Source organism: Alexandromys fortis, unplaced genomic scaffold (assembly GCF_014885135.2).
Source record: "Alexandromys fortis isolate MF-2015 unplaced genomic scaffold, M_Fortis_MF-2015_v1.1 scaffold_402, whole genome shotgun sequence".
Lineage (NCBI taxonomy): Eukaryota > Metazoa > Chordata > Mammalia > Rodentia > Cricetidae > Alexandromys > Alexandromys fortis.
In genome coordinates, this window is record NW_026068275.1 from 120,402 (window position 1) to 146,993 (window position 26,592).

Genomic DNA, 26,592 nt, shown 5'->3' on the forward strand with positions numbered 1-26,592 from the left:
CCACGTCCAGCCTCTGACCTCACTAAGTTCTGTAGCATGTGGATAGGAGCTTTTTGTGTGTTTCTCTCTCTCTTCTTGGAAGTGGGAGATCTAAGGAAAAAAGATGCCAGTTTCTGTGCTTGCAGCACCCAGAATCTTCCGGCACAATACTGCGCAGTCAGTAGATATTCGTCGAACAAATGAATGAGACAGTACAGATGGCTTCTCTGTGACTGGTTGCCATGGGACCCTCTACCATCTTTGCTTCCTAAGAAATGTCTTTTAACGATAATAAAGTATGATCTCTCTCTCTCTCTCTCTCTCTCTCTCTCTCTCTCTCTCTCTCTCTCTCTCTCTCATTTTCACTAGGGAGAAAACCCGAGTTCTTCTGTATGCTTACCATGTACTGTATGTAACACTGAGCTACAATCCGGCCTCTGGCTCTATTTCCAAACAAAGAAACACCACACGGCCCCTGTTTCCTCTTTTGATTGGATGTGCACATGAAGCAGAATCAGCCAGATGGGGCGAAATTGCACTTTCTACTGCCCCAGTGAGAGGCCACGTGGGGCCCTTCCTCCAGAAGACTGCCTAAGGCCTAGGTTGTCCTTCTGGAACTGGAAGAAGGGTGAGCCTTACCCGCCCTGGGTCCACAAGTTTCTTTCCCGGGGCTCTCAGTTGTGAGAACGTGGGTCATCCGGGCAGTATTGGCCACAATTTTCCCCTTCCGAAGTCTGGCTTTGAAGTCAGCAGAATCCAGGCCTGGAAGCCTCAGGGTGCAGGCCACAAGCTGCAGGAAGGGAGCCTGGGGCTTGTCTTGCTTCTCAGCACTGGTTCTTCCAGCAGCATTATTTATTCCCTAACCTTCGAGCCCCGGAGCTAGATGCACTTGTTTTCACTCTGCCTGGCGGCAACAAGGCCAGAAAGGAGACAGGGGTCACTGGCAACTCTAGGCCTCCAGGGCTCATTGGGTAATTTCCAGAGGTGTGTTTATCTATCCTGGCTCCCACTCCACATCATAAAGAGAGGCGAAGAATTCCAATCCACTTAGATATGAAAGAACAAAATCACAACAACGTAAAGATCTCAACCAGCCTTATTTTCAATTCTTGATCTCTCCTTCCGTGAAATACACCAGTTTTTCCAATGGGCCAGGCAGAGAAAGTAGGTTGTGTGGGCAGAGAAGAGCTGGAGAAAAGCAAAGACAAAATTCAAAAGGTAGATTATCTTTTCAAAATCCCTTTTCTTGTAAAGTAGGGACAGGAACAGAGAACAATGGGTAAAGGACAACAGTGGTGCACCCCAAGCCCCTTCAGCTTCCTGTTGTGTGAAAGGAAGAATGTGGACGGAGCTTCACCACCAACCCCGCTAAGAATAGCCTGGGATGGGACACATGGTTGTTTGCTGGCTGCTTCCTCTGAAGATCAGATTAGCAGCCCCATTTCATCTTTGTGACGTGAACTTTAGCATGAGTAACTCCATTTAAGCGTGTGTAGGGCCGTGGGTGTGTGCATGTGCATGGCCAGGTATGAGTGATGCATGTGTGTACAAGTTTGCACGTGGAGGCCCAGAGCGTAACTTCTGTCATATTCCGGAGCATCAGTCATCCCCTTTGAGATAGGGTCCTTCATTGGCCTGGGACTTAGGAGTTAGGCTAGACTAGCTGGCCAGCAAGCCCAAGGAATTCTGCTGTCTCCCTTCCCAGCTCCGACATGACAAGCACACACAGAACACACCATCATGCATGGCATTTCTATGTGGAGTCTAGGAACCAAGCACATGTCTTTGCGTTCGCAAAGCAAATGCTTTAGGGACTGAGCCATACGTGCGGCTCTTTGGGAATTTTAGCTTATCTACTGTGCCAATGCAAAAGAATGGCTTCCTGTGATGTTTATGCAATGTAAGAAACAATCCCAGGCTAAGGTTATAGCACAGTGGCGGAACACTTGCTGGCACACAATAAGTCCCGAATTCCAGCACCTTGCAAAACTAAAGAAATGATCAACCATTTTGATTGATCATGGATTCGTTGTGATTCCCCTCCATTATTAAGGCCTAGCATGGAGTCACCAAATCTGTTCACTCTCGAGTCAGTGACCCGCAAAGAACCTCTAAAGCTCCTACCTCTTCTTTCCTGTATGTCCTCCATCTTATTCACCCCCTACTCCCAGCCCCCGTTTCTTTCAATCAACACTCATAAGACATCTATGGGGAACTTCTGTATACAGCACCCAGAGAGGAGGGGCACCCATCAGGCAAAGGTCCTCCACTAGATGAGGTCATAATTCATGTTCAGATCACAGGGGTGCAAAGCAAAACCGAAACAAGGAGTTCCTGACAGAGCATGGGAAGGGATCAAGGGAAGGAGAGAGCCAGAAGCCAGCATTCTGGGCGGCTTCCAGTTTCTCACAAGCTCCGTGATGATGTGAAGGTTTGAGGTCACCTTATATACATGTGCCCTATGGTACTGGAGGCCTGATGGTCCCCACCCAATGGTAGCAGCCCCAGGTTCTCAGCGTACAGCACTGTGGGCGTATATAAGCTGTCTACACTCTGCAGGTTAGCCCAACAACGCTCAGATACACACAGGACAAGAGAGCTGACCATCCAGAGCTTCTCTGGGGCCTGGAGTCTCCATCCTCATGCACTTCTGCCCCTGAGGCTCTGAGAGTATTGCATGAGACATTCCATGGTGAATCAGCCGCAGCTCCAGTCACACGCTCACCGAAGCTGGACAACACCAAAACACGCTAACTCTGTTAGCACTGGGGCGGGGGAGGGGTGGTGTGTGTGGTGGAACCCAGGCATTACACACGCTAAGCACATACGCTCCCATTGAGCTACACCTGTGCATGGAACGCATTAGCTCACTAGCATCCCACATCAATCTATTCGCTTTGTTTTGTTTCTGTGTAACAGCCTGGCTGTCCTGGAATTCCATTTGTAGACCAGGCTGGCCTCAGACTCACAGAGATCCACCTGCCTCTGCCTCCTGAGGTCCCGTGTCAAACTAAAATGTCACTCCCCTATTCTGAAGACCTAAATGTCTCCCGAAGTCGAGACCTTCATAATTTTGTACTGGGGGCACACTTATGCAGCAGCCTGAACACATGATTTTTTCTGAGTCAAAGGTTCTAATACTCACTGCACCCCAACCCCTCACCTGCCCCCCAGGTACACTACTCAACTCTCTGGTAGATTCTTCTTGAAGATTTTTTTTTTTTTTTTTGCAACAAATTCCAAGGTTCCTGGGCTCCTCTGTGACAAAAGACTATAAAGGGAAAGAGTTGACCCAGAGAATGAAATTTTGACAGGTCTGAGCTACCAGGTCAAAGTCTTAACCCAAGTGGTAAAGGAAGCTGGAACTGCCATCACCTTGCAGCCTCAGAACCTTTAGGCCTCCTAGTCTTTCAGCCAAAACCCAAGTAGGAAGATTTATATAGTCTGGGCATGACTTGAAGACAGACCACAGACATGGATGAGCCAGGAAATGCCTGCCGGTTTTCTGGGCAGTCCCAGCAAGAGATTAAACATGGCTGAACCCTAACGACCTCAGCTGGAAATCCCTAGAGAACATGTGTTTGCCTATCAGTAGCTAAACAAGTTGACATTTCCAGCCACCAAGGAATTGTAAAAATGACCAACACTGCCCCCAAGTGGTAGAATTCCACCCTTGCCTTCAAAACTAGCTGTGTCCGCTAGACAAATCAACCAGAACATAAGACATTCCTTAAAGGATGCCACCATCAAAAGGAGTCCTGGAGAACTACCTTAATACTAGATGCCCTAAGAGAAGGCAGCTTGACAGTTGTGACCTCAAGAATTGTGACTGTGGGTAGCAGATGAGGGATCGCTTCTCGAATGCTCAAGACACATAGTTAATACAGTCGACTGAGTTATCTGAAATTTATCTGGTTAATAAATACTTCGTTTATGCATGAATAATTAGACTTACTTTAAAACATGATAAATTGGGACACATGGACTCTGAGGTTGAAAAGAAGCTGGGGAGAAATCCCCAGTGGGTGACAGATATTTGATGGAAAGAAAGAAAAAACTGCGTCTCGAGATGCATGGAGAAGCTGCCAGTGGCTTCAAAAGGACAGAGGTGAAGAGCAGCAGAGGGCTTTTAGCTGAAAGTCTGGGAGAAGAAGCATGCTAAAGTCCTTTACCAGATGAAGGCGTGGTGTGACCCCCTTGCAGCTCTAGATGGTGGGAGGAACAGCTTTGTAGGTGAAAATATATGCGTAACTCCTGGAAAACTGAAACCAGTTCACAACTTCCGAGCAGCCAGTGAAAGGATCGCAGCAAAAGTTTGTAAGCAATAACAATGACTAGTCAGAGCCAACTGTGCAGGGGGCTGAGGTTAAAGGGTCCCTTGAGCCCAGGAGTTGAAGCCCAGCCTACGCTTCACAGCAAGACTCTTGTCTCAAACACCAAACAAAAAACCAAGAGTGGCCAGATATGGAGTCATACGCTTTTACTCCCAGCATTTGGGAGGCAGAAGCAGGAAGATCTATGTGAGTTTGAAGTCAGCCTGATCTACATATCAGTTCCAGGCCAGTCAGAAATATACAGTTGAGTCCCAGCCTCAAAACAGCAACGACAACACAAAAGAGTAGGTGTAATGGGGCCGAGAAGAAATAAGGATAGTAAGTTAGAAAATACAAAACAGGATTAAGAAACACATCCTAGCTCTAGCCTAGTAGTAACTATGAACAAAATAAATTTCCCCATCAAAGGCAAAAATATAGCAGAGTCAAAATGATAGGAACTTTGAAAAAGAGGACACAAGACACAGAATGTGGGACATACACATGCACACACACACACACACACACACACACACACAAATTTAGAGTTTCCAAAAGAGAGAACACAGAGAGGCTGGGTTAAAAACTGCAAAATTTCTGCTATCAACAAAAGACTCCAGAAATCATGGGCATACGTAGAGTGCAAGCAGGTTAAACACAACGGGAACCATAGCCTACACACAGCCTAGTCAAAGTATCTAATGAGGGTGGAGTCATAAACTCAGAGAAGACAGACTTCCAACCCAGGAATGGGAACTGGCTGTCAATCTTAGAAGTATAACTGTATCTTATATATAGAATAATTTCATTTCTCCAGAATATCTATGAGGCACATTTCCAGACAAATAAAAATTAATGGAGTTTCCCCAGTCTAGACCCTAACAATTAATTACTTCAAAAATAAGAAAAATATGCTTGGTGGTAGTGGCATACACCTTTAATCCCAGAACCTGGAAGGCAGAAACAGCTGGATCTCTGAGTTCAAAGTCAGCCTGATCTACAGAGCGAGTTCCCTGATGGCCAGGGCTGCACAGAGAAACCCTGTCTTCGGAGAATAAGAAGAAAGGGAGGAGGAAGAGGAGGAAGAGGAGGAGGGAGAACAAGAAGAAACACAAAAGGAAGGAGGGCCTGAAATGGGAGGGAGTGATGAGAGAGGACATTGCTTCACTAGTGGATGAACAAACATTAGTGAAAGGAAACACCTGTCATAGCCACCGGGCTAAGTAAACCAAAACACAGCAAAACCCTGGGCAACCCGAGCATAGAAGGTGACAGGTCAGAGCAAGCTTTCTAGAATCCTTTTACAATTTGGGGAGTTCCGATCTACACTTTATAGTCTGTGAGATCAGCCACATTTAATATGGGATGAATGAGTTCTAATCTAGCAGAGGTGGGAATAAAGGAGGCTGAAGGGTAGAAAGAGGAAGAAACAAATGTAAAAGAAACAAAGAAAGTCAGGAAAGTAAAGTATGCACGTGCACACATGTGCGTGCACACACACACACACAAGTTGATAAAAGCAAATGTTTAAATGTCAACGCTTAAAATTTACATGACTGGACTAGGTTCCCTTTTCAAGGTGAAGTTATTTATAATAGTTTTTTTAAATCCTAACTGTATACTTTATAACTAATTTAAGGCCTATTACGAAATGTTAGTGGGGCTGGACAATGGTGGTGCACATCTTTAATCCCGGTACTCAAGAGGCAGAGCCAGGCAGATCTCTGACTTTGAGGCCAGCCAGGTCTACAGAGCGAGTTCCAGGACAGACAGGGCTACACAGAGAAAGCCTTGTAACGCCTGCATTACTCCCTACCGTACAGTTCACGCTACTATGCTGTGCGCAAGCTGGGCAAGGGCCTGGAGATTAAAGTAACACACAAGAGACGTGGGCCATTCGTGAGAAGAGAATGCCTAATGCCATTTATTCAAACTTAGAAAAAAATTTATATACCTAACTGCTGCACTACGGAAATCCCCCCAGGCAGGTGGGAAATTACCAGGCTCAAGAGTAAACAAAACCTCTAAGCTAACCACCAGTGAGGGCAGAGGGAACCCAGGAACCAACAGGATGTTTAGCCGGAAACTGCAACAAGACATTCGGGCAGAAACTGTTCTCCAGATGAACCCCAGGAGGAGGGGTAATCTGTGGGCCCTACAACCCTATCTCCAACAACCAAATTAAAAAGAGGAGGAAGAGGAGGAGGAAGAGGAGGAGGAGGAAGAGGAAGAGGAGGAGGAGGAAGAGGAGGAGGAGGAGGAGGAAGAGGAGGAGGAGGAGGAGGAGGAGGAGGTGTTAGCATAAAAATGGCGCGGTGGTTTGAATGAGAGGAGCCATTAGAGACTCATGTGAATGCGTGACACCAAGTTAGTCGACTGCTTTGGAAGGATTGGGAAGTGTAGCCTTGTTGGAGAAAGTGTGTCTCTGGAGGTGAGCTTTGAGGTTTCAAAAGTCCCCCCCCTCCACCTCTACTCTCAATCTCCTGTCTGCCTGTGAATTAGGATGCAAGCGCTCAGTTACTGCTCCAAGGACCACGCCTGCCTGCTACCAAGCTCCCCACCATGATGATCATGGACTAACCTTCGGAAGCTGTGAGCAAGCCCCAATTAAAGTTTCCCTTTTATAAGTTGGCTTGGTCATGGTGCCTCTTCACAGCAATGGAACAGTAGCTAAGACAGACGGAGAGCGTATACTAAACAAAGTTAAATATCTGCTCTGTAAGAGAAAACCTAAGAGGAGAGAGGCTTGGAAGCAAGGCACAGTGAATGCTTACTGGTCAGGCCAGGAACTCCAACAAGCACCCTACTCGAGACCAATGAGCAGAAGGTGACAGAAACTCAAGAAGAGATCTGCAAATTGACCCTCACAACATTTCACTGCATGTGTGCATAATCCCAAAACTGGCCGCTGAAGCCAGACAATGACAATATCAACTGTCCTTCCAGAATTGGCTGGCTCGGTGGGTTCAAACTTGGCTGACAAAACTGAATTAGTTCGAATTAGCCAACCTGCAGGTAGGAGGTTAGGCCTGATAGTCCCCCCAGATTCTACGATCCCTCTGTCAAGGCCAGGCTTACTAACAAGCTTCCGTTTTATCACAGTCCTCTTCCCAATTGATAATTGGAACTATTGATAATAAACAACCATGCTCTCAAGATGCCCACTGCTGGTTACTGTTCTAGCTGCAGTTTGGGGGTACAGGCCATCATGGCGGGGAAGGCACGATGGCAGGAGTGTCAGGTAGCAGGTCACATTCTGACTGCAGTCAGGAAGCAGAGAGATCAGTGGTGGTGTATGGCTCACTTTCTACATTTTATTTAGTCTGGGACCTCCACCCACATTTAGTGTGGGTCTCCCCACACCAGTTAAAACAGTTTAGAAACTCCTTCACAGATATGCCAAGAGGGCTGTCTACTAGATAATTTAAGGTCTTGTCACACTGACAATATTAACCATTATATGGCCTAACGTGGATTTTAAATCATTACTATAAAATATGATAAATAATGGAAGCAGAATTTACATTACTTTGCTCCCTACAGGCAGTCTGCATTGTACACATTTTGAAGCCTCGTGCTTTCTCAAGATTAGATAATTTTTATCCTTTAAAACTGTGGTGGTTTGAATAGGAATGTCTCCCATAGACTCATGTCTTTGCATGCTTGGCCTATAGGAAGCGGTACTATTAGGAAGTGTGTGGTCTTGTTGGGGGAAGTGTGTCACTGTGGGAGCAGGCTTCGGGGTCTCATATGCTCAGATTATGCCCAGTGTGGTACACAGTCTCCTTTTGCTGCCTGAAGTCAAAATGCAGAACTCTCAGCTCCTCCTCCAGTGACGTATCTGACTGCAAGCTGCCATGTTGATACCGACCAACCCTATGACACTGTAATCCAGCCCCAATTAAATGAGCATGGTGTCTCCTCACCTCATAGCAACCCTAACTAAGACAGAAACGTAACTAATAGGTGGTAAGGAGGTGGCTGGGTAGTTGGCAGCACCAATTCCCTAGCTCAGTTCCTAGCATCTGTGTAGCTGCAACTCCAGTCTCTAGGAATCTGCTGCCCTCTTCTGGCCTCTGGGACAACTGCATGCATTTGACACAGATACACACAGACAAAAACATTCACATAAAATGAAAAGTAAACTTAACTAATTGAATTTTAGAAATAAAAAGAAAAAAAGTAGAATAGAGGGTCTTTGCAGGAAGGGAGTGAAAGAGAAATCCCGAAATGCCAATATAAGACTGAACAAAATCTGCAAAGGGTGGAGGGTGGGTGATAGGCCACACGTGGAAACCTGGACGTTTCAAAGCCTGGGTTTTGAAAACAGGCTTAAAGGAGATGAGGATCAGAAATAAAATATGGATGGTGGGTGGTGTTGAGGGTGACTCAGAGGACTGGTTTAAAAAAAAAAAAAAGTCAGAAATTTTCCCTAGTGCCAAAAGTGCAACGTTAGAATGGACACGGAGTTAACTGGACTGGCCAGCAGGTGGTGCCAGTGTGCCATTTGCGACAAACTGGGTCCTAAGGCTTCTTCCTCCAAATGAACCTGCAAGATGGGGGCCCCAGGAAAATTCATGGAAATCTGAGGCTGTCTGTTTCTCCCGTCGCCTTCTTGGGTCTGGGTAGCCCAGAGCTATGGCCACTGAGAGGCGCTGCTCTCCAGACCAGCTTCCTGCCTGCCTATTTGTCAGAAGTGTGGTTCCATTCAGGCAACAAAGTAACACGAGTGGAAACTAAAGTAAGAAAACTGAAGTCCCTGGCTCTCCGGTCTCAACCCGGAGACCCTGCAGCTATTTCGGGAAACCGCACAGGGAAATCAAAGGTAACATGAGAGCAGGCAGGACAGAGCCCCAGAGCTCCAGTGAGCTAACTTCAGCGGCATTCAAGGGCTCTCTCCCAAAGGTGACGACCTTGTCAGCCAGCTTGTCTCTGTGACAAAAATAATATACGTCATCAACATATGGGAAGGGTAGCCCGTTTCTGCCTCCAGAGGGCTGGATTACAGGCGGGCCGCCATGCCTACCCAGCTTTTACACAGAGTCTGGGGATGAGCTTCAATCCACAAGCTTGCACAGGGAATATTGTACCATTGAGCAATTTCCTCAGTTCCCTGTTAAATGCTTACAGTGTCTACCAAGATAACCTTATTTTATATTTTGAGATGCTAATAAATCTATAAGTAATTTCCTTCATAATTTTAAAATACCTTTGCATCCCTGGGTTATGTGTAACAATATTAAATGCCTTGTGTGCCTGGAGTAGACCTTCTGCAGTCCAAGCACATGCCTACCATTCTATCGGGTTGCAAACGTTGAGAGTTATTTGCAAATTTCTCATTGCCATTTACGGGGATCCCTAGACAAGAAGCAAGGCCTCCTTCCTTCTCTAGGAGAGAATGCTTCAGTTCTGAGGGAATACCCAACTGTTACTGGATTCCTTCCTCAAAAGCAACTTTTGATAAATTATATGGGAGCAAGAATCTGAGGACAGTGCATGATAAAAGTGTATGAGCAAGGGCTGGAGAGATGGCTCAGAGGTTAAGAGCACTGCCTGCTCTTCCAAAGGTCCTGAGTTCAATTCCCAGTAACCACATGGTGGCTCACAAACATCTGTAATGAGGTCTGGTGCCCTCTTCTGGCCAGCAGCATACACACAGACAGAATATTGTATACATAATAAATAAATAAATAAATAAACAAATAAATAAATAAATATTAAAAATAGCTCAAAGAAAGAGACTTTCTGCTTTCTTATCTGAAGAGATGGTTGAGTGTGTGTGTGTGTGTGTGTGTGTGTGTGTGTGTGTGTGTGTGTGTGAGATAATTTGCTGCAGAGGAAGCCACCCCAAACAGCCAACAGCCAACCCTTCTTCAGACAATGAACTCCAAAAGGTAACCCAGCCAGGGCTACCGCTGGCTCACAGTCCCCTACACAGGAGCCTGAAAGACAACCCGTTGTGCATGCTCCCAGGCTAAAAGGGACAGGAGGGAGAGCCCAACAAGGGACCAGCAAATAGTCTTGAGTCAGACACATCATGAATTTATTTTTAAATAATAAATAAACGACAAAGGAAATACAGGAAAGAAAACATTCATAAATTCAACTCACTAAAGTGCTTCCAAACATAAATTCAAAAGGACCAAGAAATCAGGTCTGACCTTCAGACAGTCCTCAGATATTTAACAGTTACCTAAACATGGCTCCAGATGATCTCAGAGGAAGGGAGGGGTATGGTTTTCTTTGTTGTTTATGCATCAAATATCCAAGGCCTATCACGTGACACTCAGAACACAAAATTACTGTGAGAACAAGAATGTCTAAGAGCCGGTTCCAGGAAAAGTGATACAGCATTCATTCATTCATTCATTCATTCACTATCTGTTTAGAAACTTCTGGTTTGTAAAACAATTGTATTCACACTTGTAATCCCAGCACTGGAGAGGTTGAGGCAGTAAATCATAAAATTGAAGCTAGCCTGGGCTGCAGAGCAAGACCCTGCCTGTTTCAACAAAACCAAACCAAATCCAAATATTCTAACTTAGAGTGAAGAGGTAAGACCAGTGCTCTTAATGATTGAACAATATCTCAAATAATGTAGGTGGTAATAGTATAGTCTTTCTCTCTTTCTATCTCTATCTCTATCTCTCTCTCTCTCAATAGGGTCTTACAGAGTCCAGGTGGACCTCAAACCGAGACGCTCTTAAACATCTGATTTCTTGTGTCCACCTCCTGAGTGCTGGGTTTACAGGTATGCGCCACCCACATCTGGTTTATGTGGCACTGGGGATTGGCCTCAGGCCTGTGTGTGTACTGTCAACTGAGCTAAGTCTTACTCCATCCCTAAAACTACCTTTGAATTTCAAATCTTTCCTGCTCAAATTCTACAACGGAGAAACAAAATTTTAGACCAAATTGACTGGTTCAAGGTTATAAAAAGTGTCCTCCATTCTAGAATTCAATGGACCATTCCCTAGATTATCATTTATCCAACACAATGCTGCCTTTCATCCAGGTGTTTCAGGAAGAAAATCAAACTGAAGGTGTTTGTCTTGGACCAGTTTTGTCTCCTAAAAATTGCTGGTGAGAACTATGCATATATCCAGTTTGGGGAGGAGGGGGAGCACTCTGTTGGTCTCATGAGGCTCCCACCTTTGGGGGCTGGAGCACCTGCTACCCTGGGTCATGGTGACATCCCAGAGCACTGGACCCTGGGGACATTTTCTTTGTCTCCTGTCTGGAAGAGCTGGACAGGTCAATGGCAACATCTTCCAAGCTGTCCTCAGGGTTCAGGCTTGTGTTGCCTGGGCCCCCTTCAAGTCCATCCTGGCCCTTATTAGTGCCTTCCTTGAGGTGATCAAAGCCCCAGAGTCCTGCCAACTTGTCTTCACTTTCTGGTTTCTTCATCCCTGTCGACTTTTTATGCATCCCTGGAAAACAGAAAGGAACAACAACAACAACAATTTTTTTTTATTTGTTTTGGGACAGGGTCTGTCTATGTAGTCCTGACTGTCTTGGATCTTGCTATGCAGACCAGGCTGACCTCAGACTCACAGAGACCCGCCTGCCTCTCCATCCCAGGGACTCAGCTCAAAAGCTTGTGTCACCACACCAGGCTCAAAAGTATTTTTAAACTCAGCAATTAAGTGCATTCCTTCCTTTTATCACTGTTCCTTCTATCTCTAAAATTTTCTTTGTCCGTGTTCCTCTGGGGCCTAGGAGAGCCACGGGGGGGGGGGGGGTTAACTCCCAGCACTAGGGCTTAGAAGGTCCTGTCCACCAGTTGTCACTCTTGCAAAATTGCTTTGTTGGGTGACATGGTGGTTTCACGTTTGTTTGGAAAACAAAATGACCCTAGATCAGCACTAAACCCAGTGGCTTGTGTGACTGAAGTCCAGTGCCAACAAGTAGCCCTATTTGTGTGATTTCGGAGGACTGGGCTTGGCTCTCCATCCCCGCTTCTCTCTAATCTTGTCGGTCCTTAGGCAAAGTCTAGGCTGTATCTCCGGTTCTCAGCACAGCACATTGCCGGAGCACTGTTTGCTGAGCTTTCCCCACCTAAAATCCCTCTATGATCCACCTAATTAATTTTCTGGTAGTGATTATCTTGGGACCCAAGCCTGCAAACTCTGAACCCAAACAGATCAGGAAGGGGTAAGCGCACCAGAAAGGGCACATTTGTTAAATCAGGACCAGGACCTGGCCTGTTATTTCCACAGTGCAAACAGAAAGGCGTGCCCTAGATTCTCCCTGCTCGGAACGGCCCTATTACCCTTGCACTCTAAACTGTCTAAGTTTCTAAACTTCCCAGCAGCATTGACCTCTTTAACATACGTATCAAACACGAGGCAAGTTTCCCTGACTATTTCCATTTGCCAATGTGAATAGCCCAAAAGGACTTTCCCACACTCTGCCTCCACACTTCCAATGAAAATTAAGGCTAGGAATTAAAGAGAAATTAAGAGTTCAGACAGGGCCTAAACCTGAGACCTCTCCTGCTTTGCTCCGTTAGTCCACAGTGAGGACCCCGCCCACCTCCCTGGTCCGGTTCTCAGGCAAGGGCTTACCCAGAAGCCAGGGCGCACAGGAGCCCTGCAGGCTATCCGCAGAGTTGAGCACGGAATCTGGCAGCGGGATGCAATGGCGCACCATGGCCCCGTAGAGCCCGTACTCAGCCATCACGCTGCTGCCGCCCCAGCGCTTCTCTCGCTTGCGCCACTTGGCCCTCCGGTTCTGGAACCAGACCTGGTTAGAGGCAGAGGAGGGTCTCAAGGAGAGACCCTATGAAAAGGAATGCCTGGAGGAGCACGTGCACTCCAGGACTCCGGGTCTACAAAGGGCCCATTCCCCACCCAAGCCTGCGAGCCAGTCAGCTTGGCAACAGCCCTCCAAACCAGCAAGGAATCAGCATGGTGGGGATAAGGCAGAAGTCGCTTCCTCTCAAGTTTTCTAAGGCGTCAGGAAGCAAAAATAAGGAATGAAAAGAACCCTTTCCTGCAGTGTGTTTATAAAGGGGCTGCGCACAACAACGTTTCCTGACTTTCCTGTTGAGAAAGTCTACAGGGGCAGTGAGTGGTCCCTTCAGACTTTCAGGGTTGATACACTATGACACCTACTCAGGCTGTAGATGGTGATTTCTTTAAAAACTAAAGAGGCGAGCTAAACATGTTTACTAATGTGCCTTCATGCAGCTTCCTAGCTCAATACACAATTGTCTGACTTCCTTAAATATCACTTTTAATAATTTTGTGTGCATGCATGAAGAAGCTGGTGTGACACAGCACAAACACGGCTGTCTGAGAACAACGTGCAAGAATTAGTGCTCTCCTACCAAGTGGCTCCCAGGGATCCAACTCAGGTGGAAGTCATTTTGGTGGCAGGTGCCTTAACCAACTAGGCCATCTCGATGGCTCACCATTGTGTAATGTTTGAGGATAGGTCAAAGATAATGATAGAGGGGAAAAAAAGCACAAAGGCCAGAGAGAGCCTTTTAGTGCCTTTAACTAAGCCACTCTCAGCTCTCAAGTGAAGAGGACCGTGCAGGGCTGTCCTGAGTAGCTGTGGCTAGTTCATGGGGGGTGGGGGGGATGACACGTTCTCTACCCTGTCTTTAGACGAGAAAGGGCACCACTAGACACCTGTATTCGGTCCTCAGGGAGCTCTGTTTTCACAGCCAGCATTTCCCGGGCATACACATCAGGGTAGTGAGCCTCACCAAATGCTTTCTCCAGTTCTTCAAGTTGATGGGCAGTGAAAACTGTCCTGTAGAGAAAATTACACATGTAATACGCCAGAAAGAGAAAACCCACTTACCAGCCTACCAAATTATGTCTCCAGAACTGTACAGATTTCCCTGTAGCCTTCTGAGTAATACATGTCAACTTTGAAAATAAATGTATGGTTCTCACTGGCCACTGTAGGACTGCTGGGCTCTCTATGCATCCTTAGACGCTGTTCTCAAAGACAGTAGAGTTGTGTCCCTCTGAGGAAAGACAGGCCAAGAAGCCTGGACCCATACCTGTGCCTCCGCTTCTTCCTCTTGCCCTGGGCAGGGGACATCTTCAGATCACTCTTTTCTTCAGACGGACTGTCCCCATCTATTGATACGAGAAGAGAACTCTCTGAGAATGTGAATATTTTGAGCTATGTATTTTGCTATATTTTAAATGTCAAGGTTAACATCATGTGCTAAGAATGTACTTAGTAAGCCAGGAGGTGGTGGCGCACGCCTTTAATCCCAGCACTTGGGAGGCAGAGGCAGGTGGGTCTCTATGAGTTCGAGGGCAGCCTGGTTAAAAAAAAAAGCAAAACAAGAATGTACTTAGTGATATGCACAAGCAAAGAGAGCAATTCCCACTCCCAGATGCTGTCTGCTTTATTTCTATTATTCCACATAAAATAAAAGGACAAAGGCAGCTGGTATTGCTGCCCCGCCAGGTCACAAAAGGTCAAGTTGCAGTGATGAAGTTGGGATCTAAATCTCACATTCTGGAAAGCCAATGCTACTTGGCTACTTACTGTCTTGCCAACCTGAGTCGGTAGGCAGCTGACAGTCCCCCCTGCTCCAGGTGCCTCACAGTTCCCCTCAGTGTCCATGTGGACATTTCTGAGATTTGGGACATCAGAATCTTTGTCAAAGTTCACCCTGCTTTGGTGTGCCCAGGAAGCTTTTACATGCATGACATACATGTTCTAGTGATGTGCAGATTTCCTTGGAAACAATACCATTCGACTGTTCGGTTCTCTGCCCGTATTCAACATAGCAAACGCTCTCAGGGTAAGGAAAGCTAGAAGCCAAACTATTACCAGGCTCATCATTCAAAAGTAGAATTGCCCCCCAAATATTTTTTAAATGAGTAAAGTCAAAAGCAATGAAAGATCGTCAGTTTTGTTTCTGTATCCATGACATCACTACAAAACGGCATCCTTGGACTGTAATATTCTGTGCTGTGCTGTGAAGCGTCCGGAAGTCACTGCATACTTGGAGTGAGGAAATGCATGAGAAGTGGCTACTAAGACTTGCGGCAGATAGAAAACACTTTGTCAGTCTGGGAAACTTAATATCCCCCAAAGCATAATTGTCGATTACACGGAAATGATAACATTTGCATATATTGGATTGACAACCTAGTATTTAAATACACTTCAACTGTGTCTTTTTGCTTTTTTAAGGTGACAGATTTCCCACCAGTCACATGACGCTGTTTCTGCATGAAATGCCCATTCGGGATAAAATTTACTTGCATTTTTTACCTTTCCTTGCAGTTTTTACCTTTCCTTTTATTAATATTTGGAGAAGTCAATCTGTGAAGATAGCCTTTGGATCTTAACGACACAACAAAAGAGGGGCTCCTTTCATACTAGAGAGGCGAGGAGTATGCAATGGACCGTTTGCCGCTGAGAGCTCCAGAGAGCGGCCCGTCTTTGCTCACCACACTCCACTCTGCCTACCCAGCCCGGCGCTGCTCTGCAGGAGTTTTGCTAGGTTCGCGGTCGATTTTTCCGCATTATTCTCTCTCCCTCCCCGTCACATCTCCAGCCTCCCAGTTTCTTGCCCGGTGGAAGAATGTCTTAGGTTCTTTCTCTTGCCCCACAATCCAAGACTTTTTTTTTTCCCTGAGAAAAATAGGTGAACTCCGAACAAAACATGAGTGGAAAAAAATGAGGGGAAGAGAGAGAATGGTTGGAGACCTGGAACTCCCTTCTCAGCACCCGGAGAGGCCAAGAGTTCTCGGGGGACACCCAGCCCTCTTCAACTACGGGTCAGTTCGGTTGATTCTGCCTTAAGGATAGACAAACAGACCCTGATCTTCCTAACCACGAGCCTCTCAAAAACGCGTGCTAAGCGCTGAGAGAAAGGTGCCTGCGGGTCTGGATTACACAGGATCCATCGGAACCCACGGTGACTGTCCCCACTGCCCGCGGGAATAAAGCTTGGGAGGAAAGACTGGGGTTTGGAGACCAGCAACGGCAGGAGGTACAGCGGATCCCCTTGTCAGGACGGGGTTCTCTTTGGGATTCCAATCTCTCGAGATCTAAGGTGTCTTGAAGGGTGACCAAGCATTACACAGGTGCTTCTGAATTGGGATCGGAAAGCGTTGCCTAAAATTACCCGACGTGGAGACACTCTCGCTACGCTGCTGGCGGCCAAGCGCAGGCGACGGGCGGACGGAGCTCTGGGCGACGGCAGGCTCGGGACCCGCGGGTGGGAGAAGCCTCAGATCGGCGAGGAGCAAGCAGCGCGCACGAGCAGCAGCCGCGGAGGGGGATTGCGCCCCGAAGCCACAGAAGAGACCCAGCCCCAGCGGGAGAGCCCCACGGGCAGGGCAAGAACCGCAGAGTCCTGGCCCGGACCCCGCGGGCTCCGCTGCAGTTTCACAGCTGGATCCCAACTCGGGTCCCGCCGGAGTAGGCAAGTCCGCTTCCAAACCCAGCAAGTCGTTGATGGCGAAGCTTCGAAGGCGAGAGCCGGTGGGAGGACAGCCCGGCGCCAGGGCTCTACTCTTAGAGCGCCCATCCGAAAGCCCGTCCCTTCCAGTCATGTTTCTCAGCTCTCTAGGCCAGGCGCCAGGCGAGGGGAGTTGAGTCCCTCCCGGTCACCTGTGCAAAAGAGGCTAACTCAGGCCTTTTATGCTGGGTAGGCTGTCCCTAAGACCTAGACGGCCCAGAAGGCACCAATCAGCAGGGAGCAGACTCATCCGGGCTCCCACCAGCGAGGTGCAGACGCTACCAGCTCCCTTCCCCTGAGTTGTTGGCCTCCCAACTGAGGTCCTCCTAGTCACCTCATTTCTCTCTCCAGCAGTCCCTTACCCACCCCACCCCCATGCTCTGGAAGGAAAGGAAAAGTGAGCAAGCAACGAGGAGTGTGTTGCCTGCCCACTCCATGAAAACCACAAGTTCCACATCCATCCTGATGAGCTAGCTACCCTCTGGACACTCCTGGCCTTCTGAAACCTCACACGCCCAACCGTCCTATAAGGCCTTGGGGGGTTCCCAACCACATCCCCCTCACTACCAAACCACGCAGGCCCGCCGGTTCAACTCCAGCGCTCAGCCTGAAAACCCCTGCAGGAAAGAAACTGACATTTTGTATTTAACTCAAGGCCCGCAACTCTCGCTCCAACCAAGCCCTTCCCTCGCTAGACCCCCAAGGGCTGGAGAGGAGAATGCAACAAATTCGCAAATTCACGGCAACTACGAAAAGAGGAGAGAGGAGGAGAGGCAGATGTGGAATAGGAGGGCTAAAACCGCGGGCAGATTAACAAAAATCGCACAACCCAGTAAAATGTTAATTTCTCGTAAGCAATGGATATTGTTTTAGTATACCGGTGTACCGGTATTTAATTGAGCAATCCTAAACAGGTGGGGAGCGTGAGGTAAACAGGTCCATCTACTGGGACTCCTCACTGAGACGGTCAGGGTTTATAATTATCCAAAGACAATCTGATTGGCAAGTAGGAATTCCGTATTTGTTGAAATTAGAGCTAATTAAAACACGTGAGCCAGCCACTCCTGGCTCAGCCTCCAGCCCAGAACACCCATCCTCTCTTGGGGCCCTGCTCTCAGGCGCTTCTCAAAATCTCCTGGTTTCCAAGACAGCGAGCCACAACTTTTGGAGACCTGCGGGGCGCGGCGCGGCGCGGCGCGGCGCGGCGCGGCGCGGCTTCCTCCCCCTCCCCGAGGAACCTGGCCAGAGCCCAGCCCAGCAGTCTCCCGAGCAGTCTTCGCCGTGTGAGGGGCGCCACCACTAAGCCAGAGGATTAAACAAGGGGCTCCAAGAAAGACAATAGCAAGAGGCTGCGCATTAACTTTCCATTATTAAAGGAAGACCCAAATCTCCCTTCCAAGCTGTTCTGCTGGATTAGCAAACCGGTAACTTTCCTTCAGAATAATTGTCCTGAGTTGCTCGCGGGCGGGAAGGGGCGCGGGGTGGGGGGTCTTTTCGGTTCTGCCAGGAATGTTGCCCAAATTTAGGGGAAGACATCAGAAATACAGAGCCCTGCGTGGTCATTTGTAAATTCGGATTGGGGCTCGCGGTTAAGATACCCAGTGGTCTGCAGCTGGGGTAGGTGATTCAGAAATGGTCACCAGCAAATAGAAGAGGCTCCAGCGACCTTGCCTCGGGTCTATAGCTAAGGTTCAGGTCTCTGGCTGCCAAGATGACAGACTCCCCACACCCCGAGTGGATGCCAGAGGTAAGAAACCAAAAGGTTGGGGATGGGAGGAATGTCTGGCCTCAGCCACGGAGAACAGCCCAGAGCACATCTGATTTTAAACCCCCGAGAAAGATCTTACCTAATAAACCCACTTTGCAGATGAGAGGTTACTCATATAAATCAAATGTTCTCATGGAACATGGGAAGAGAAATGGGGAAAGTGAGGCAGAGCCCGACTGAGGAAGGCTTAAGGGTCCCATTATTGCTGGACAGGGGCACCCCAATGCTGCCTGTTTCCCAATTGGCAGGGACTCTGGTAGGAGAGCTGGATCTCTGGGCACTTTACTGGCAAGGGAAAGTGATAAAGAATCCTTTCATGGAGCCTTCGAGGTGGCTCAGAGGATAAAGGTGTTTGACTCCATGCCAGACTACCCAAGGAGTCCAGAATCACAGTAGTGGAGGGAGAGAAGCCACTCTCTCAAACTGTCCTCCGACTTTCACGGGTGCACCCCCTAGCACACATGACACCCTCCAACACACAAACTAAGAAAAGAATTTGATTTTCATGGTCCCCTCCCTGCTAAGGAACCTGTGTCACCACACCCCCATGGCTGCAGCCGTCCAATAGCTGGTGACAAAGGATGGAGACTGGGGAGCAAGAGAGGAGGAAGTGCTTTACCCAAATGACCTTCAAAGTGGAGGAAATCACTTCCGGTAACTTAAGGGACCAGGCACAGGGGGCGGCTCTGTCTACCCACTCTGTGTATGTCCACCCTATCTCCAGGCAGATAAAGACATGGGCAGGAGGTCTGCACCTCATCCTGATGCTTTGGCAGCCTGGTGTGGACTCCTCTTGGCCTCCTCTCACCAAGCGCAGATCTAGGGCCAGTGTCTGCTGCCCCTGCCACCCTCTTTGGAACCCTAAATCCGTTAGGGAGTCCAGATCTGCCTTCATCAGCCAGGATTATCTAGGATTTAACTAATCAAAGTTTTTCCTATCACTATTTCCAGGGAATGTTTCCAGACCCTCTCTGATGCCAGCCACATATGTGCCCGTCCACTGCTTCTCCTGTTTGCCCAGTTTAGATGCATTGCAGCCTTTCACGGAACCTGATTGGGGCTGGTCCACAGATACTACTTCCCATCTTTTCAGAGCTGCTGCTGGCCTGGCTAACTATACAAAACCTTCAGATGTTACAGGAGTGGGATAGAGTGTGAGATGCTCTCATAGTTCATTCTCTGCCCCTTCTTAGATGCTGTTAGGGCCCAGTATATTGGCTCCTGCCTGTGATTCCAGCCTATGGGATGCTGAGCCGGGAAAATCACAACTCGCTGGAGACCCGGAGGACACCTGGGCTACAGAGTAGAAATCTGTCTCAAAAACAAAACCAAACAAACAAAAAAAGTTGTAGAAGAGCTACTTTTCCTGTTCCTGTCCCTTTCTGTGGTTGGTTTGCCTACCCTCCTTAGTCTCCCAGTCCCTGCCTTAGCTTCTTATCTTTTCCAGGGGATTCTCTTGGCTCTGAGTTTACCTTACTAGCTAGCCACACGTGCAAAGAATTAGTCTATGTTCTGAAAAGCCCTTGTTCACAGGACAACAGAAGTGGATGGCACACACTCTGTTCTACCACAGACATGTGCGGTGCGCTCTACTCTGTCTCTACAGGGTCCTGGTAGGACTGTCCCCAAGGTCCTAGTAGGGCTGTTCCTACTAGGAACAATTACAGTTACAGTTTGGTTCCCAACCCCCATGTCACATGGATCACAACCTCCTAAGACTCCAGCACCAGGGTGTCCAGTGCCTTTGGCCTCTTCAGCCCCAGCATTTATGTGCACAAACCCCAGCCCCCCCCACACACACCTAGGGTAGGGGAGGATTTTCAAAAATAAATCTTTTAAAAAACATAACAGATTTGGAGATTTGGGGTGTCAGTTGGTAAAGTGACTACCACACAAACAGGAGGACCTGAGTTCAAATCCTCGGTACCCATGTAAAAAGCCAGGAACAGAGGAACATGTTTGTAATTCCAGCACTGGGAAGGTAGAAGCAAGCAGGTTCCTGGAGCTTAATGTAGCCAGCCTAGCCTGCTTGGTGAACTCCAAGCCAGTGAATGATCTTGTCTCAAATAATATTCTTTAAAGTGGATAATGCCTGAAAAACAGCAAGAATGCACACACATAAACACAGAGAGAAGATTACATGGGACAGCTCCAAGATAGGCCGTATTCTGGATTGTAAGACATGGTTCAGCAAGTTGAAAAGAATAGAAACCATACAAAGGACCAGCTATACCCCTCCTGGGCATATACATCCAAAGGATTCTATATTTGCAGAGATCCTTGCTCACCTATGTTCGCGGCTATTCACAACAGCTATGATAATGAAACCAAGAGGCATATACATAATAGAATGCTATTCATCTGTAAAGAAAAAAAAGAGATTGTAAAGTTTGCAGGTAAATGGAGGGGACAAACATACTTAGTAAGGTAGTTCAGACCCAGAAAGACAAATGTCATGTGTTTTCTCTCATCTGTAAATCGAAGTTTTCAATCTTTTAGATTTGTGTATTTAAACTGGGGTACCTGAAGAAGCCAAGAAACCAAAGGGGTCCACGGTGGGGTGGATAAGGAAAGGGGCATAGTAGAAGCAGATTGGAAAAGGAGAAAGGGAATAATTGGGGAATTTGAGGGTAGAGCAAAATCAGAAGTGTGGGTAAATTAGCATTAAAAGCGTTTGGAAAATCTGTATAGACTATGCAGTCTATGAACAACACAATGGGAGGACAAGCTACAGACTCGGAGGCAATATTTACAAAACACAGATCTGTTTAAAAACTTGTATCTGATATATACAAAGAACATTTAAAGGCAGTTTGTCCATTTATTTCAAAACTACACACGATCTTATCATATGATGTGGCAATCGTATATTTTGGTATTTACTCACTTGCATTGGTGAGCATGCTCTCACAATATGAATATTCATAGCAGGGTGTTTTTTATATAATAATCCAGTGTTGGAAGCAATCAACCTGGTCCATCCATTGAGAAATATACAAACTATATTACAAACAGGCAGTGAAATATTGTTCTATTATCAAAACAATGAAAAGAGCCAGGCAAAGCTGGACAGTGGTGGCGCACACTTTAATCCCAGCACTTGGGAGGCAGAGGCAGATGGATCTCTGTGAGTTCAAAACCAGCCTGGTCTATAAGAGCTAGTTCCAGGACAAACTCGAAAGCTACAGAGAAACTCTATCTTGAAAAACCAAAAAATAAAAAATAAATGGGGCTAAAGAGATGGCTCAGAGATTAAGAGCACTGGCTGTTCTTCCAAAGGATCTGAGTTTAATTCCCAGCAACCACGTGGTCACTCACAACCATCCGTAATGAGTTCTGGTGCCCTCTTCTGGCCTGTAAGCGCGAATGCAGGCAGAACACTGCATACATAATAAATAAATAAATAAATCTTGGGGAGGGCATAGTGGGCCATGCCTTCAATCCCAGCACTTGGGAGGCATAGCCAGGTGGATCGATATGAATTAAAGACCATTCTGGTCTACAAAATGAGTTCCAAGCAGGGCTACACAGAGAAACCCTGTCTCAAAAACAAAAACAAACAAACAACAAATCAAGACCATCTGATTTACATACATAAATTCTAGGACAGCCAGAGCTACATAGAGAGACCCTGAAAAAAAAAAAAAGGAAATGAAAATGAAAAGACAGGGAAAAATCTTAAATGCCATTACTCAGTAAAGGAAACCAATCCGAGAAAGCTACATACTGTGTGATTTCACATTTGACATTCCAGAAGAGGCAAAGCTACGGTTGCCAGGGGATCAGTAGGAGGGAAAGATGAACAGGCGGCATATGGAGGCTCTTCCCGTGCAGTGAAACTGTTGTGGTGTCGTGGGGAAGCAACAACTAAGTGACAGAGTGCGGCTGTCCAGTCTCAGGCTCCATAATTCAACAACCTCCCCACAGTGTGGTCTTGATCAATACAAAAATCATGAAAGATTTTAATGACAGGAGGTCTCACTGTGTATATGGGAACTCTCTGCACTTTCTGTTCACGTTCTTAAAATAAAAGGACAAAATGTAGTTCCCAAAGCTGGCAAGGAACAAAAAGAAGAGCCTGCTCTCAGTTCCTCTCACCACCCTGGTTTTCACCTTCATTCTGGGTCCTGGAAATTCCCTTTAGATGTCGCAAGACAAATGGTGACTTTAAAAAAGCATATTTATCCAGCGTTTCTAGGGGCGATTCTGTTTAATCCATTCACAATTACCTTAAAAATGGAAAACAAGGCACTGGGAATGGTTTACACAGAACTTGTCTTGCATGCATGAGGTCCCGGGTTCTATGTCCAGCACCGTGTAAATCAGGCATGGTAGCACACACTGTAATCTCATCGGTGCGGGGATGCAGACGAGGGGATCAGGAGCGCACAGTCATTCTTGGCTACAGCGTTTGAAACAAGCCTGTGTTGCATGAGACCTTGTCTCAAAAACAAAAAAAAAAAAAAAAAAAACAACCAAAAAGGAGCAAAACAAATGATTTCATACACATAACTTGTCAAGGAGTCTCTGTCTGGAAGTGTCAGGGCCAACCGGAACTAGCGGAAGCAGAAGGGAACTAGCCCGTGGGATGGGGCGGCAAATGTGACCCATGGAACAATGGGATACAACCAGGCCTGCAGAAGCTGTGTTGAGACCCTTCTCCCTCCCACTCTATCTCTGAGTATTCTGACTCTTCTTCACCGTAGAGCACACTCCGTGCCCAGCCACCCTTGCCTCTGGAGTGAGGAAGCATTTGGTTGAGGTCATGCTGTGTACTGCAAGCACTGAGTGCATCGTATCTGCCCGTCTCTTTGGGGGATCCTGTTTGCCCTAGGATGTGACAAAATTCTGCTGGAGGAAGCTGATGGGTTCGTTCAGAACCGTGCAGATGTCAGACCCATCTTCAGCATGACAACCAGAGCGCAGTAAATGCCTGGAACAGAAGGAAGGGTGGGTGCTCTGCCTGCGAAAGCAGAGGCTCTGGGGCTAGTCCACGTGGAGAGGCTAAAGCAGGCTGACTGGGCCAGTCCTGTCCTGATCATCTCTGCCCTGGCTTTCTCCCGAGATGCAGGATGGGATGCCAAGATGTGTTGGGAGCCTAGAGAGTCTAGGATTGGGGCTGGCGGACACTGACTAAGACTTGAGAGACTGAAGAACAGATGAGGGGCCAAAAAAGACATCTCTGTCTTTCCCACATGTGCTGCTGGCCTGAGAGCCTTTTGACCTGTGAGTGACATTGCATTGCTTGTGTGTCATAAACTAGGAGAGCACCCAGAGGACGCCATGGGAATGGGGCTCAGACTCTGGGGATAAGGGAGCACTGGCTCTATGAACCATCTGCTGCTCCTCCGTAAGTGTCTCATCTGGCCTAAAATCAAACATTTCCTCTGAGGGGCCTGATAGTTGCTGGTGTTCACTCTGTCACCTGAGCATGTGCCCAAGAAGGTTCCAGGAAAGGGGATGGGGCAGGGGATGTGGGAGAGGCAGGGTCTAAAGAAAAACATCGCTTGGTTTCCTGCTGCTCCCATGTCCGCTCTGGTAGCGGGGAAATTATAGTCTCCGCTGCACCATATAAATTCTTGCTCACCCCCTACTGGTGGCTGGAGGAGGTGCAGGCACTGCTTACTCTGTAAGCTCAGTGGGAAAGAGCTAAGGGGACCCTGGGTCTGCACCAGGAGGCAGAGTCCCCAGGGGATAGAGGTGGGGTGGGAGGAAGGGCTCCTGCAAGTAGGCTGCAATAGAAATAAGGAAAAGTCTGGAGAGACTGAAATAAAAGAGCTGGGGGAAGCTAGCTCCGTGACATAGACAGAGTCAGGTCCACGTGTGCAGGTAAATGCTGCCCACTGCTAGCCTGACAGCTGTTGGTCTCCCGAACTCTTTCTTTTCATCTTTCATGTGTGAGCTATTAAGATCTGATATTAATGAAGTAAATGGGCCCGGGCATAGCTTCTCTCAGACAACTTCACTTAAATAGCTGTGTCTTTGTGTACATGTGTGTTCGTGTGGACCTATATGACTTAGATGGACCTTCTCTAACACATATCTAAGACCTGCTAGAGATACTGGACTGTTTAAGGAATGAAACCATGGAAAATGAAGCAAAATTTAAAAATATGCATTTTAGAAATGCTCCTGGCAGTTCTGAACAAGGCCTATCCAATCTATTCCTGGTTTTATGTGTCATCCTGCAATGCTTGGTTCATCCTGCTGGATGAACAGGGAGGCAGATACCCATGAATGCGTACATACAAGGACTGACCGGCCGGTGACATATATGGCGCGTTTATCTCAGCCTCTCCACAGATAAGCGAGAGAGCTAATCCTGCTAAATGAAGCCGTTTTCCTCAGAGAATTGGTCCCTGCACCATACCTTAGGAAGATATTAATCCTGCACGTGGATTCAACGTAGGCTCCGCTGGTGGGAGTGAAACGCTGATCCTGGCTCACACTGTGATGCTAATGGCTTCTGCTAAGAGCACCAACTGTGGCACATCCCGCCACTCCTGCCCCAGTGTGACAAAGCCAAAAAAAAAAAAGTCACTACAATTGTACAGCACTCCAGATGATTTTATTTTTATCATTAGTAGTAGTAGTGCTAGAATATTGGGCCAAAAGCCTCAGACATGCTAAGCAATGCTCCAGAGCTACCTCTATTCCCAGAGCTCCTACCTCATTCTAAATCTGTTCTATAGCTTTCCAATATTCTTTCCACAAAAGTCAGTGACAGCATTTCTCTCGTCAGGAAAAATGGTTGCTTATGAATGTGTGAGGCAGAGGGCAGGGGATTCAGCTAAAGTGAAAGAATGTGTGCCTAACTCACTCAGGGTCCTGTCCCTAAAACACCACAAAAGAACAGAACAATAGATAAACTGGAAACTTACACCTACTACGCACGCTCTCCTCGGCTTGTTCAGCTGCTTGTTCTCCCAAGTATCTTGGTCATAGCTACACAAAGGAAATGCGCTTAGATTTTCCTTCTGGAGGGCTGAGAGATGGCTCAGTAGTCGAGAGCACATCCTGTTCTTCCAAAGGATCCTGAGTTCAGTTTCCAGCACTCAAATTGGACAGTCACAACAACCTGTAATTCCAACTTCAAGGAATCTGACAGCTTCCTCCAGCCTCCATAGGTACCTGCATACATACAGCATATCCAAAGAGAGACATATTGCACACTTGCATAAATAAAAACCATGTCTGCAGAATTTCCTTATGGCCTATGGACCTTCAGATGCTCAGGGGGAGACTAAGCTCTGGAGCACCCCCCTTCTGATGCCTTCCAGATGCTACTGAAGGATGGGCACCCCACTAAAAGTCTCCTTTTCGATAACAAATGCAGGAGCTAGATACAGAGAAGAGCAGGAAGGACAAGGGCGCCCAGAGCCATTTGGCCAGGACTAGAGCTTTGCCAGGCCTTCCTTTGTTCACTTTTAAAAATGATTTACTTTTATCGATCTATGTATGAATGTGTGTATGGTGCCAGTGGAGACCGGCAGAGAATATTTGCTGCATCTGGAGTCACAGGCACTTGTGAGCTGCCTTATGAAGTGCAGGGAACTGAACCCAGGCGTCCCACAAGAGCAGCATATACTCTTAGCCACCTGGCCATCTCCACAGTCTCCCGTGTCACGCTCGTCAAGAGCACCAGAGTTCTGAAGCAAGTCTCTCCTGGCTGGTGGTCCTGGGGCCGATGTGTGATTATTTGGGATCTGGCTTAAGTTTTCTGCTGTTCATTTTGTTTTTCACTTAGCAGCTTTGTGTTAATAGAAAGTCCACTCACTGAAGGATTTGCCTGGGATTTCTATAATAAACTGGAAGGATTTGCAGCAAACGCTGAAAGAGCCCTCTGCAGGAGTGGTTTTTTTTTTTTTTTTTTTTTTTTTTCCCTGAGCGATTATGAAGCCTGGAACATATTGTCATCCCAGGGCTGCAGGCATAGCTTCCTTACTGAAAGGCAGTGACAGATGTCCCCTGTTAATGTCCAGTGATTAAATGTCACTCTCAGCCCCTCCCTGTCTACACAACCTGTCTCTTGCTTTCTGCAGTCATGGTGGTACTGTTACCCACAAAACTCCCATTTCCTGCAA

General features: G+C 47.3%; 1 protein-coding gene across 1 annotated transcript; it reads right to left on the reverse strand.

Moving 5' to 3' along the window:
* Nucleotides 1–10,387: 10,387 nt before the first annotated feature.
* Nucleotides 10,388–16,872, reverse strand: Vsx1 (visual system homeobox 1). The gene is made up of 5 exons (XM_050132081.1): nt 16,405–16,872; nt 14,311–14,389; nt 13,931–14,054; nt 12,860–13,037; nt 10,388–11,722 (listed from the first exon to the last, which is right to left on the reverse strand). The coding sequence occupies exons 1-5, from the start codon at nt 16,832–16,834 to the stop codon at nt 11,466–11,468; spliced, it is 1,068 nt and encodes a 355-aa protein (XP_049988038.1). The 5' UTR covers nt 16,835–16,872; the 3' UTR covers nt 10,388–11,465.
* Nucleotides 16,873–26,592: the final 9,720 nt, after the last annotated feature.